At 41.3% G+C, this 13507-nt stretch overlaps 1 protein-coding gene across 15 annotated transcripts in view; it reads left to right on the top strand.

Moving 5' to 3' along the window:
• Positions 1–13507, top strand: part of LOC119700897 (rap1 GTPase-activating protein 1-like) — a 44490-nt gene that overhangs the window by 24146 nt on the left and 6837 nt on the right. For 6 of the 15 annotated variants that reach the window (XM_038136647.1, XM_038136702.1, XM_038136692.1 and 3 more), the window contains 7 exons: positions 169–324; positions 2559–2630; positions 2812–2898; positions 3607–3741; positions 5115–5261; positions 6475–6578; positions 8854–8970. In XM_038136647.1, coding sequence (XP_037992575.1) covers positions 169–324; positions 2559–2630; positions 2812–2898; positions 3607–3741; positions 5115–5261; positions 6475–6578; positions 8854–8970 — 818 coding nt within the window. Of the gene's footprint in view, positions 1–168; positions 325–2558; positions 2631–2811; positions 2899–3606; positions 3742–5114; positions 5262–6474; positions 8975–9297; positions 9345–11620; positions 12411–13507 lie in introns of those variants that run through there. The other 9 variants (XM_038136657.1, XR_005256933.1, XM_038136666.1 and 6 more) reach the window with 9 other exon arrangements.

Here is a 13507-nt window from a genome sequence, read left to right on the forward strand (position 1 = left end):
GACTGTATAATGTTGGGAATTATGGCTGGAGTAATGGCAAAAGTAGTGATGAGGGGTTTGGTGAAAAGATGGGTTTGAGATGTTAGGCAGACTGGTGTTTGCAGTCCCATCATACTGTTCTGCTCTTTTTCACCTGCCTTCTCTCTTCATTATTTCTTTCCTCTCCAGCTTCAGCGGAAGCGTCATATTGGGAATGATATTGTAGCCATCATTTTCCAGGATGAAAGCACACCTTTTGTCCCTGATATGATTGCTTCTAATTTCCTACATGCTTATGTGGTAGTTCAGCTCACTCATAGCACCACTGGGGACACTCTCTACAAGGTAACCAGGATCAATAGATTAACCTGTACTGATTTTGATCCTTGAAGTGGAAATGGGTTCTTAGGCCTTTGGGAGAGGTGCAGATTCAGCCAGATGTCATCCTGATTTCTTGAGTATCTACACCTGAAAGCTAAGTTGTACGCTTTTCTAAGTAGCTGATTAATTTCTGAAGCTTAAAGCTTTGGAATTGAAGCAGAAAGAATTCAGGTAAAAAATTTTGTTTACATTGCAGAGCCTGAGCCACAATTGATCGCGCTTTGGGGGTTGTCTCACTTACATTGTGTAAGTCAGGTAAAATTCATGTCTGCATTGCCCATGCTGCACAGCACAGTGCTTGCAGCTTGCACTGCCTGAGGCTGCAGGTCAGATACAGCTGGTTGGCCTAGCTATGGAATCCAAGCCAGCTACACCTGCTTTTGGGGATTCCAGAGCTGATGCCCATCTGGCAGGGATGTGTTACCTGTTAGGGCCTTCCAGCTGAAAGAAGCCCTGCTAGAGCCCAGACTAATTATGTGCAGCCTTTGGACACTGCTTGTTCTCTCTCTAACATGACTCTGTATGGATATCTGTATAACTTTATGTTCAACTTTCAGTGATGCTGAGAGAGCAGAAAATACAAAGAAACTTGGATTTGTGATGGATTTTCAGTTGTAGAAACATTTTAATCCAAGTGCCATGTGTTGTATTATGTAGGGATTTTGATATCATGATGATGAGTCCTTATGCCTTGGAGGTCTGCAGGAACACCAAGAATATCAAAATTAGGACAGTATCCCCATCTCCTCTTCCAACAAGGGGGTGTTGGAGCAACCACCTTCCATTGTTCTCTATGCTTTGGGCAGCTGGTTTGTAGTGGAAGCCTTGTGTTGACCAGGCCATGGGGTTCTGGTTCTCCTCTTGCTCTCTGTTTTGTAGGGCACAAAAATTCACTGGACTTTTTAATGGCAAGGAAAGAGCTTGGAAAACTTGCTATTTGTTGTGTGTCTTCCTGCTATTGTATTCATCTTTGCTTGTCTGCAGTACCTTTTTTTTTTTTTTTTTGGTTAGTGTAATAGGACTGCTTCATTCCATGAAGAAGAAATTATCCCAATAATCACTCTAGAGCCAATGCAGAGTTTTCTGTAAAGGCTTTTCTAAAGGGGCTTTAACTGATGCTGTCTTGAGAGCATTGTAGTACACAATTTAAAAGATTTTGCCATTTAAAAGATTTCTTTGCCATCCCTTGTTCCATTTACTTAAGCTTTAGTACCTCCTGTTAAATTGGAGTACTAATGGAATTGTTTCACAGAATCAATTTTTGCAATCAGAAAACTAAAAATGCAAAGCAGGATTTTAACTGGTAGATATCTATTAGGAGACAGATGGAGGCTTTGTAATTAGGAGAGGTGACCTAAAATGTGAGAAATCTGAATTAAATCAAGAGCCCATTTCCTTCTTCCTCTAATTAAACTCACACGTCTCAATGACTCTGTGACATTTATCTGTTGTTTTGAGGCAGTTGTGGTTGTTATGACATTGTTCGCTCTTGTATGAAAGAACAGATAATGGTCTTGTTTCATCTCAAACATGACAAAAAAAAATCCCTGTGAAATATTGTGAAGTACTGTATGTATTTGGTAAGATAGCTACATATAATTATGGGTTAGTGCTGTGAAGAAACAAGTGACCATGTGAAAACTGGACTGCATTACAGTTACTTCTTTAGACATTGGTATGTCAGGTCAGAGCATGCTAAAAACAAAACAAATGAAACCTGTCTCTTACTGGGAAAATGCATTTGCGTGTTTACCACCTGTGACTCCCAGAGGCAGTGGCACTGAGATACTCTCCTCAGTGTTCAGTGTGTTTCCACTAAAGATTCTCTGTAAAAAAAAATAGGTCAGTACAACCACACTGACAAAGGTCTATAGTGGAGATTTATCTTGCGGGCTGAATAGGAGCATTTTTTTGTTCCTAAATATACTGGTTATACTAGTTATTTTTTAAATTTTTTTTTAAAGGAGTCAGTTCAGCTGTTTTTATTGCTTTTACTGTGTGCACATCTAGCTGGCTGAGTTTCTGAGAGATGAATGAGCACATCCATCCACTGAGTTCAGGAACAGAGGGATGCACAGGGAACTATATTACATCTTTTTTTATATGTAAATTACTTAGGAGGAATCAGATCTATCATAGTAGTTTGATGGTCTCACTTGTGTTCTGATAGTAATCTTTTTCCCCTTATATTATTTCAGGTTTCAGTCACAGCTCGAGATGATGTCCCCTTCTTTGGACCCCCGCTGCCAAATCCAGCCATATTTAAAAAGGTTTGTTTCTCTGGTCCAGTGTTAGTTGGCGGGGAACACACACTTGTGTTCTGAGTTGGTATTGTCAGTCTGGCTAGAGCACTTTGGAGGTCCAAAGAGTAGTAAGCAGAGCTTTTATAATGTGATATTTTTACTAGTGTTTTCATCTCCAGTTTAGCCTAGTCTTCATCGTGTCTTGTAGAGTGCAGAGTTTCGTGAATTCCTTCTGGTCAAGCTCATCAACGCTGAGTACAGCTGCTATCGAGCTGAGAAATTTGCTAAATTAGAGGTGGGTCTGTTACCTGGCTGCTTCAATTAATAATAATAATTATATATATATATATATATATATATATATATATATATATATATATATTTATATTATTATCAGATAAAGAAAATAAAGTAAAATTTCTGACTTCTAGTTTTGTGTTGCTTAATAAAGGAAGATGAAATGTGATTTTATACTCAGATATGGGATATTTCCTTCATATTTCTTAGCAGGTGTGATAGAATATGAACAGGAACATTTTAATGTAAAGATCTAATCCTTAAGTAAGGATGGGAATATGATGCATATATTTTGCTGAAGGAAATTCTGCATTAGCTTAAATTCAGTATTATGCTACAGGATGCATACTGATATCACTGATTTTTGGTTTAAGGTACCAAAATTCTGTTCCAGAGTCTGCTGTTGCCTGATGTAAAAAAAACCATGTCTCTGTTTCATCAGCTGTTAAGAAGTGTCCTTTCTGACTTGCTTTAGACAGAGTTTGAAAGGGCTAGGTGTTACTGCAATATATTCTGTAACTATGCAGTTAAAACCACTTCATACTGTTTAAAGTGATTTTCATGGAGTTTTGTTGTCATTGTTGGTCTTTTGGGGTTTTTTGTTTGTTTGTTGGGGTTTTTTTTAAGAAGAATGTGAGACATTGAAAAAACAGGAAAAAAAAATCTCTCCACTCCCAATAAAAGCTGATTCCCAATGTTGATGCAGGAAAGAACACGGAGTGCCCTCTTGGAGAGCCTTTTTGAGGAGCTGCAGCTTCGCAGCCGCAGCATGATGGGATTACCTGTAGGGGAGGATGACAAGATAGAGAATGGCAGTGGGGGCTTCCTGGAGAACTTCAAGGTGAGCCTTTCTACAAACCTAGAGTGTGGTCTAGAATTCCATACTGGCCCTTAGAAGCCAAACTCTTTATGCTTCGTGCTGGTGTCAAGTGTCAGATGTGATTTTATTCCATGACTTACAGAGGAAGGAGTCAGTGTTTGCAAGAGGAATTGTAATAACGATTACAAGGAGCAAGGGGCTTTCAGTTCCTACAGCAGATCTCTTTCAATTAATTTTCCTTATAACTGAAATAATTGCAGGAGTCACTGCAAACGTTTCTAACTTATCTCAGAGAGTACCATCTAGAAAAACTGTGGTGCTTTCCTTACCCTCTAAAAGCCAGAGTTAATTTACCTTTTTCAGTGTAGATGGCGTATTAGGGTGTTTTTGTTCTTGATTTTTTAAAAATAAACCAGGTGACAGAACTTTCTTTTAGAAGTGATAAAGATAATTGAGATATGAGAAAGCAAAGTTTTTGTATGAATGGGTAAACTGCATTTTGAACTGGTTATACAGAGAAAATCTTTATTGCTTTCCTATTGTATCTACTTGCCCTTTCCCACTTAATGTGGGAAGTGCCTTGCCACTTCTTTTATATAATAAGTTATCTCTATGGAAAGAGAGATGTGTTATAAATAGCATTTCTTCAGATGGCTTCATGGCTTTATATGGTGGGTCAATTAGAGTTACTAAGGTCTGTAAAACTAACCTGTTCACAAATAGGTTTGGTAGCTGCGTGCGTAGCTTTGGTCAGGTCCTGGATGCTTTGGTGAGGATTTTTTTTTTACGTACAAACTGTCTTTGCTGCCAGCCATGAATTTTAACCCATCCATGTCTTACACTAATTCTCCCCAAATGTCCTTTTATGACTTATGGCAGATGCTGGGATTTGCACATCATGTACACAGATGACATTTGTAAAAGGCTGGAAAAGGCTGAGTTAAGTCAGAAAATGGCTTTTTTAAATGCTGCAGATTTTAATATGGCTGCTTTCCCATTGAAACCAGAACTCAAGTTCATATGAGACTGAACCTTACAGCCTTGAACAGGAGTTTGATTTTGTGTTTTATAGCCTGTACTGGATAGGACTGCTCCAGGTGATGCTGTTTAATTCAGTGTGCTGGGATACTGGTAGGAAACCTCTATTGATTGCAATAGGAGAAGGGAAGTGAAACCCGAGAATATACTTGAGGAAGAGCTGTTCCCAGAGCTCCATGAATCAGCTAGGACCAATCTAAGGTGCTGCCTTCTAGGAGTTAGGATCTGTGTGGTTCTGGTGTCAGTCTGTCACAACTTCCCACTCAATCTGTGGTGCTTCTCACACTACCCTGCCGTGTGCATGTCTATATGTGTATATCTGTGTTTGTCTGTTTCCCTGCCTCCCTCCTGTTCAGCGGGTGATCAGAGGCCGCAGCCAGAGCCTGGATACCATGGGGATATCCATGAGAAAGCAGCAGCCAGCCACCCTGCCCAGCCGCCCAGCTACAGCTGGCCTTGCCCTCAGCCAGAGTGTCGCCGAGGGCCCTAAGGCCATTGCTGCGGTAAGGTATTCGGGTGGGCTGTAAGAAGAGAACCCGGCATACCTTTGGAACCACTCATGCATTTCCTTTCCCTATTAGTTTGTCCTCTTGTCCCACTGTGAATCTTTTTGTTGTATCATCCCATTTCACAAGTGGTGACAGCATGTGTTGCAGTCTGTTTTGTCTGTGCCCATCTCTAGCCCCAGTTCATGTGTAAACTAGAGCTGAGATTGATGCAGACTGGGAGAAGAAAGCCAAACATGATTCTACATCAGACATCTATCTCTGATATCCTGGATTAGATCCTGTACGGTGCCATGTGTTAAACAATGCATGCACTGTGGTTTGGCTGGAATGGTTCTGTATTGTCATATGGCAAGACCTGAGAACATAAGGACACTAGAACTGTTTCATTTTCTTTGATTTCACCAATCAGACTATTTTCTGTAATATAAACAGGTGCACAAGATATTCAAGGTGCTGTTTTGCTGTAAATAGAATTTGCGTGTTGGGAACAAACAGCAGAATTAATAAAGTTTGGGGTGAGAAAAAGAATGAATATTTCTAGTCACTATCAAAGCTTTTCTTATTTGATAGGGATACTAAATATATGTGACCAATGAATTAAAAATCTATCACAAACCTTTCCAGAAAAGGATCCATGTTTCTGATACTGAAAATATGGTTACTTTGGCCAAAGTGCATCCAACTGGTTGTGGTTTCTGCACTAGTGATGTCAATACAGGCAAACTACAAAAAAAACCATATCTGAGTAAGCCAAGAAGGTGCCCATCAGTGTGAAGATTTCTTGGTGACAGTTTACTTGGTTGTATGCATTCTTTATGTCAATACAACGAAGTCACAGTGTACTAATGACTTGGGTTTGCTGCCTCTTTTTCTCCTTTAACTTCTGGTTTTCTTTGTCTTTCTGGTTCTGCCTCTCCTCTCACCATATGGGGATACCTCCCTTCCCAAGCCTGTTTCTCTGTATACTGGCTGTGTTCTGCCTTTGTTTCTTTATAACTCTGTCCCTTTCTCACACCACCTTTGTAAGCCCTGGCTGCTCTTGCTTGCCGACAGAAAGTACTCCTTGCACAGGTGGAGCTGAGCTCTTGTATTGCAGTAAAGGAGAGGATCTGGACCCACGTTGCAAACTCTTCTCCTATGCTTTCAGCTCTCCACAGCTTTTCCTGTCTTGTTCCTCTCCTTTCTGTCATGCTTTCCTTTTTTCTAGTCTTTTGCCTTGCCTGGTAGGAGCCCATCACGTACTCGAGCCAGCCGCTTCCACGGGAGACGGAGTAGTGCCATTGGCATTGAAAACATACAGGAGGAAAAGAGGTATGAGCTGTGGGGAGACGAGACAAAGAGGGTAAAAAAACCAAGAGGAGATGAGAAAAGGAACATAGAAAGGAACATATAGGCAGAGGGGGAACCATCAGGAATGAGGACTAAAATGGAAATTGTTGGAATAGGAAGAAAAGAGAGTGATTATCAACTGATGGAGAAATGAACAAGTAACAGGAATAGACAAAATTAAAAGAGGGTGTTTGGAATTGGAGAGAATCAGTATTTGAGTAAGAATGGAGGAAATGGGTCGACGAACATTTTAAGATCACTCTTAAATATTGTGCAGTATAATCCAGGACTCTTGAGTATCCTGCTCTTCACTGACCACTTTTAGAAGCGAGTCAGATAAAAAGCTGGTATTTGGGAAGGGGATGCTTGACTGTGTGTTTGTTTTCATGTTAAAATATTCAAATAAGCAAAACTTCTGGTAACTTACAGGATTTATTACAAAAAGCTTTAAGTCCAAATGACTAGTGTTTAAGTTAGATCATCTGAGAAATAATTATAATTAATGGATAATATTCTGCTTCAAGGAGTAATTTGGCATATTTGACAGAATTATAACCATTCAAAAGTTGTCTACTGGCCACGAGAGATTATTTGGCTAAATTATAAATTTCTCTCAGCTCTAGCTGAGACATCTTTTTGAGATTATAGAGTCTCAAAAGTCATATGAATGCTCTGCATCTAATATGCAGTTTTCCCAGTTGCAAGAATTCCAGGAAACAGCTTAAAGACTGGGTGCAAAAAGGGGAAAGTAATCTCTAAAGTGGAAACTAGTTATTTTAGGAGGAAATTACTGCATTTTCCCTTCTTTCTTAATGAGGTGCCTATGACCTAATCTGAATAAAAATAGAACTTTTGAGAAAAATTAAATCTTCGGAGACAACTGCCCTGTAGTGTTCTAAGCCATCACAGTAGCCACAGCTTCTCAGTACTTTAAATACTTTTGTACCTTAGGCAGCTGTGTCCTTCAGTCCATTGCTTTGTGTACAACAACTGTTTCTATCCCCTGGAAGGATCTGTAAAACTTTCTACTACAGGAAAAACCCCTGGATTTATTTTCTTTATTTTTTTCCCTGCTCTTTGCTTGGAGTGATCTGATTAACTAATTGGCTTGTTTAGCTTTCCTTTTGCCTGCTTGTAAACTTAGATGTGAGAAGCAGGGAGCCTTAGTTTTTATTTTCTGAAACACTATTTGGGTCATTCTTGAAGGTGCAGTTTCACTAGCAACTGCCCTAACAGTTCACTGTTATTGAAAACAGATGTGGTACTTCCCCTCTGTCCCTTTCATCTACCCAGTCCTGACCATTCCTTGTGATGATTGCTCAGATCCCCAGTGGGCCTTCCATGGAACTACTTCAGCCCATTAATCAAATAGAAAAAGTATCAACTTTCTTTCACTGGATTGTCTGCCAGGTTCTGCCATGAACTGGCTTGTGGAGAAGTCTGATGGGTACCAGGACTCGTGGAAAGTGCACTCAGCAAGAATGAAGGAGGCTGGAGCATGCTCTCTTTCTGGGAACAGTGAGCTCAAAGTGTCACGTGTGACTTCACCCTGAAGCTGTAATTTAATGATGTGCAGGCTTTGCTGACAGAGCTGACCCGGTCCATCCCCCTTGTTAGTTTGTTGTAGGAGTTTCAGGGTTGTTTCAATTTTAAAGTTACTTTTTGCCAGGGTAATTTCCAGTCTCACCAACAATTGTATTAGCATAAGTGAGGGTATCAGAAACTGTGATGTGAGGGGCACAGGTAGGGTCAGCCGACCAAGATAGCAGAGGAAGAACTTTGTGACAAACTCCATCATTAAAGCCCTAAGAAATCCCTCAAAATCCCTTCATTTTCCTTTCTTTAATTAAATGTACCTCTCATTTCAGTTACTCACACAGACAGCTTTCTTCAGTGGTATCTTGACAAGTCCTAGTAGCAGTAGCTCTTTTGTAACCATTATATTTACACTCTATTAAATTCTGTAGCTTCTTAAGACCACTGGAATGGGGAGGATAGAGGAAAAAGTTAAAAAATAAAGGTGAATACTGAAATTAATTCAGGCCTTTATATCAATTCAAAAGGAGCTTAAAGTTGGTCATTTCCAGATGTCACATGTCTTATCTAAGGAATCTGCCCTTTTCAGCACAACAGTGTTTGCTTCCCTTTTTCATGTATACAGGAGATACAGCTTTCTATTGTGTCTTGTAAGGGAGTGTTAGAGTAGATGGTAGTTAACTCTGGCCCTGGGGTATAGCTGGTTTCTCTTTCCTCCCAGCAGAGACACCACAGAGAGAATACAAAGGGTATTGGACAGTCCAGGAACTTTCTTTGACCTGAAGTCTGATGGATCATCTAGTCCCAGCTCTCCAGAGTTCCCCAGCAGGAAGAGCAAGTGAGTTGAAAACAAATTTTCGTATTTGAAAGATGCTCACTGTCTCTGGTATTGGCTTAAGTGTGGTGCATGTCTTGCTCTGTTGGAGGCTTTACTGAAATTGGCCACATCAGGCATTGATGCATCTCAAAAGTTGGATGTCTGGCTGTGGCACAGTAATTCAGAGCCTGTCAGGAGCTTGGCTTTCTTAAACAGACCGTGATGAAAGATTGGACCACTTGACTTTGGTTATATCTTTACTGTAATGTGAGCTTGCATCCAACAGGATACACAAAATCCTAGCTGTCCAGTTATCCATGTTTACTCATGTGTATGTTTCCTCTATAGTTTGCTCTGGAGTGATTTTGGAGCTTCATGGAGAAGCTTGGACAAGGGTATGTTGGGATGTTGGGTTGTACTCAAGTTCTGCCCCTTTAAGCAGGATTCATGCCGCTGCTCCCAACCAGCGTGAACTAACCTGTCTCCAGTCTCCCCAAAGTGTTACAGCAGGATTCCAGCACGGTCCCGTGTGTTGCACCTATGTTTCATTGCTAAAGCACGCCATACCACACCCAGTGGTATGTGCAAAACACTTCATGCAGTAGTCTGCAAGTTAATTCTCCAGTTTCTGGTTGTCAAAAACTGGAAAAATGCAATTTCTTGGTAGTGGAGCTTTGCTGCTGCTAAGCTGTATTATACTGGGATGTGATCCTACCTAGAACACTTCAGGGAAACCACCCATTTACATTTCCAAGACCCCAGAACAGCCTGTCTAAATCAAAGGCTGCAGCTGACTTTCTGGAACATTTTACCACACCTAATTTTTTTCAAGAGAGCTTGGGTGAGACCTGTGGCAAGAAAGGTAGCAAGTACTTTGTATTAGGGAATTTCCCTTTCTCAGGACTGTGGCGATTCTTAAAAAAGTTTCAGGAGGTGCCCTAGGACCAGGCATCTATGGTTATAGTTGCTTCAGGTGCCAAATTTGACAAGGAAGGGCCACCCTTCCAACTACACCCAATGCTCCCTAAGAATTACAAGCTGATGCCTATCTGCAGTAGTTCAGCTGCCCAGTTGTGTGCCGTAGGACTGCTCAGAATTTTGTCACAGCCAAGGTACAGTGTTGTATGTGTACTAGTTTTTAGGTTGGATGAGTGCCCAGAATTTTGGTGTGGAGGACGATGGGAGCACATCTAGGAGATACAGACCATTTAAGGTGCTAGCTCTGGCAGCTACGGACTAGAGGGAATGCAGGACATGGAACTGCTCATTAGTCAGCACCCCCCATCTTCCAGCATTACCACGTCATTCCACCTTCCCTTCCTCATGCTGCCTGGGGCCTTGTTAGTGAACGAGAAGTTCCTGACAGGCATGTGTGAGGGACTCTTGCTCTGATTAGATAGCTGATTACCTTTCGTAATCACCAAGAATTCCGCTTCCCCCACTTCCGAACCCCCGTTCTCCATCAGCTGAGGAGGTGAGCCAGCTGCAATGGCTGTTTCAAGTTGGTATCCACATGCTTTCAGAGAGCAAACATAGCATGGGATTTTACTAACAATACTTGCATGAGTGTTGTTTATGCACATTAGGCATGACCTGTATGATTTGTCAGTCTGTCTAGTTCTGTTCCCAGGATTCTTTTTCCTGTCATGGACTCAAAACCACTTAGGATCACCAGAAAAAAAAGAAGTATTTTCATATCTGTGGTGGTTTAGCCCATTCCTGGATAGTTCATTTACAAGGTGGGATGCAGCATGGAGTTTTGCACAACTAGTGATTAGTCAGAGTTGTGATCTCAGAGTTAGGGACTAGCTCATGTGCAGCCATACTTTTTGCATGACATCAGGGACAGCGAATTAAGAATGTGTAATTCCACCATGTAAAGCACACCATTTTCAGCTAGACAGTATTAGCACAATATTGCAGGAGAAGGCTGGGATTGTAAAGTCTGTCTTGGAGGCAGTTTATTGGCATTCTGCTGAAATAGCCTACCTGTTGTTCATCAGCTGTGAAACCAGGATCAAGATGTAGGCATACTTCCAATGCAAAAGAGTTCTGCCTCGTTCAAGAATAATTTATGTAGTCCCCATTAGATAACAGAATGGGTTATCCCTGGGAGTATGTCATCAGTCTACTTCTGGTTCTCTCCATAGAGTCAGAAGAAATTTCTGTTACCGCAGAAATGTCCAGCATGATGCTACTGGTCTTACATAATTATTTCAGATTCAAAACTTGGAATGATCGACCTCTTCACCTGTGTTCTACTAAAAGCAACCTGGAAATAAATGCAAAGAGTACACATAAGTAATAGATTAATTATTTTACAGTAGAGGCAAAGCAGCACGCTGCTGAGTTTAACAGACGTTTATACAGTGATCAGCCAGCAATCCATAAAACTGCATTGTTCACTTGAGCTAACGGTGTCTTCTCTCCCACATACAGGGACAATTGTCCTTAGTTTTTCTGCTTTACTGTCCAGGTAGCCTTCCAAATAATCCTTCTTCTCAAGGGACAGACTCAAAAGAATGAGCCCAGCCTATGTAACCAAGTAGTAGAACACCTGAGGATCAGACGACTCTCTGGGTTACATCTGAAAAATCAAGCACTGTACTGTGTATGTCCATATCCTAGGAAAAGTACATGGGTTTTTTGTATGTGTGTTTTCCCTCCTCAGACACATCTGAGTGGGGACATCAAGCCAGTCAGGAGTGGACCGGATGCTACTCAGTCATTGGGTACCTCACTGAAGACACTGGCAAGACTTTTGGGGTGAAATCAGAGTCCTGGCTAAGAGGAGCATGAACGTACTTAGAGGACCTCAAGGACTGTGGAGAGACCGAGTGGCACCAAGTAACGCTCCACTGGAAGTTCCTGGAGCAGGAATTCTGTGAGAGAGAGATGGACAGATAGCTCCTGTTGGAGCATTTTGGCTCTGTGCCCTTCCCATTGCCAAATAGCAGCCACTGAATCAACCTCTACTAGTGATGGAGAATGGAGGCCACCTTGAGTGCAACTCCTTCTCTTCCCTTCCTCTCCCCTCAGATGAGTGAGAACAGTTTGGCCTGCAGAATGCAAGAGCAGAAGAACACAACTCCACCTCTGTCTCTAGTGCCTTGACACAGGTGAAGAAATGCAGTGCAGAGAACAAGGATGGAGAAACCTGCTGAGGAAGGGTGCTGGGAAGGAGATACTTTGTGGAAATCTAGATCCCACTTCACTTAGATTCATGTTATTGATTTGCTCTGCTAAGGGAGAAGCATGTTGGCCTTCATTTCCTCCAAAATATATTTCCTAATCTCTTGAGGAAATATCTTTGGCCTTTATTGGCCTTGTCTTCACTGTTCTCCTTGTTGCATGCTGGCATGTAATATGCCTGGGACTTTAGGTTTCACAACTGCTTGTAGGTCAAGATTGGCCACATTTTGCAGTGTTTCTGAAGGAATAAATATATTTAGTATGTTAAAGGTGTCTTATCTTTCTTGCCTCTCTTAACTTTTTTTTTTGTTCCTTGACATTTTTAAGCTCTTTGTCTCTCTCTTACTAGCTGGGTTCTTATGCAGACAATGAGTATTTCACCCTAAATTTGGGGCTTACATGCACAGTGCACCTTGTACTATGGAAGTGTGTCAGCCTCGGGGCCTGCTATAGCTCCTGAATGACTCTAAGCAGTGGATCCCAAATTCTCAGCTGGGAATAGCTGACCTTCAGGGTCTTCTTTGATAGATCTGAAACATGCACCAGACTACCTTAATGTCTGTTCCATGTGATGGAGTGGTGGTAAAGGGATCCAATAGAGTTTGCTTTGAATGTCCCCTTTGAATGGCCTTGTTGGGAGCTAAATTTTAGTGAAACAGACCTACAGGAGTCAGTCTATTGGCAGCTGGGCGCATGGAAAATCACCAGGATGGGAATCCTGACCTAGGTGGGTTCCTGTCTGTAAGCAGGAGGAAGGCTCTGACTTGTTTGTGCAAGAGCTTGGCACTTGATCCTACATAGTTTTACACTGAGACATCCTGCAATAGTGCAGATCTTAGTAATGTGTTCCTACCTCCCCATTGCTTCCTTAAACTTTCTTAGTTAACTGTTCTGTAATACTGGTTAATGTGTGTCTGCTTTCCTGCTTCCTCCTGTTACACCTGTTCAGAAAGCAACAGTAACAATTTATAAGCTCTATGACACGAAAACTATGCTATTTATGGTCCCTTTGTTCTGCCTGGAATTTGACATAAGACAAAACACGATAGCCTGAAAGTGGCTGTGAGAATGGGTGGCCCAGACTGGATTGCACCTGTCCTTTATACTCAGTTTAACACCTCTTTGTTCTGTATTAAGGCTCTTAAAATCTCTGACCTCCACAACAGGGCATCTGTTGATTTTAATGACTGTCTAGATGTATTTAATACTTAAATGCAGGTGGTTTGAGTCACTCCACTTTATTACGCTTAGGTCTGTGACTTAAAAATTCATTCAGACTTGTCCTTTCATATACTTATCCAGAATGGAGACAGAGAATTGGTGTTTCTCCTAAGTGATGTAGCAATTAGAAATTAAGGTATGCGTG

This window comes from Motacilla alba, chromosome 1 (assembly GCF_015832195.1).
Source record: "Motacilla alba alba isolate MOTALB_02 chromosome 1, Motacilla_alba_V1.0_pri, whole genome shotgun sequence".
Taxonomy (NCBI): Eukaryota; Metazoa; Chordata; class Aves; order Passeriformes; family Motacillidae; genus Motacilla; species Motacilla alba.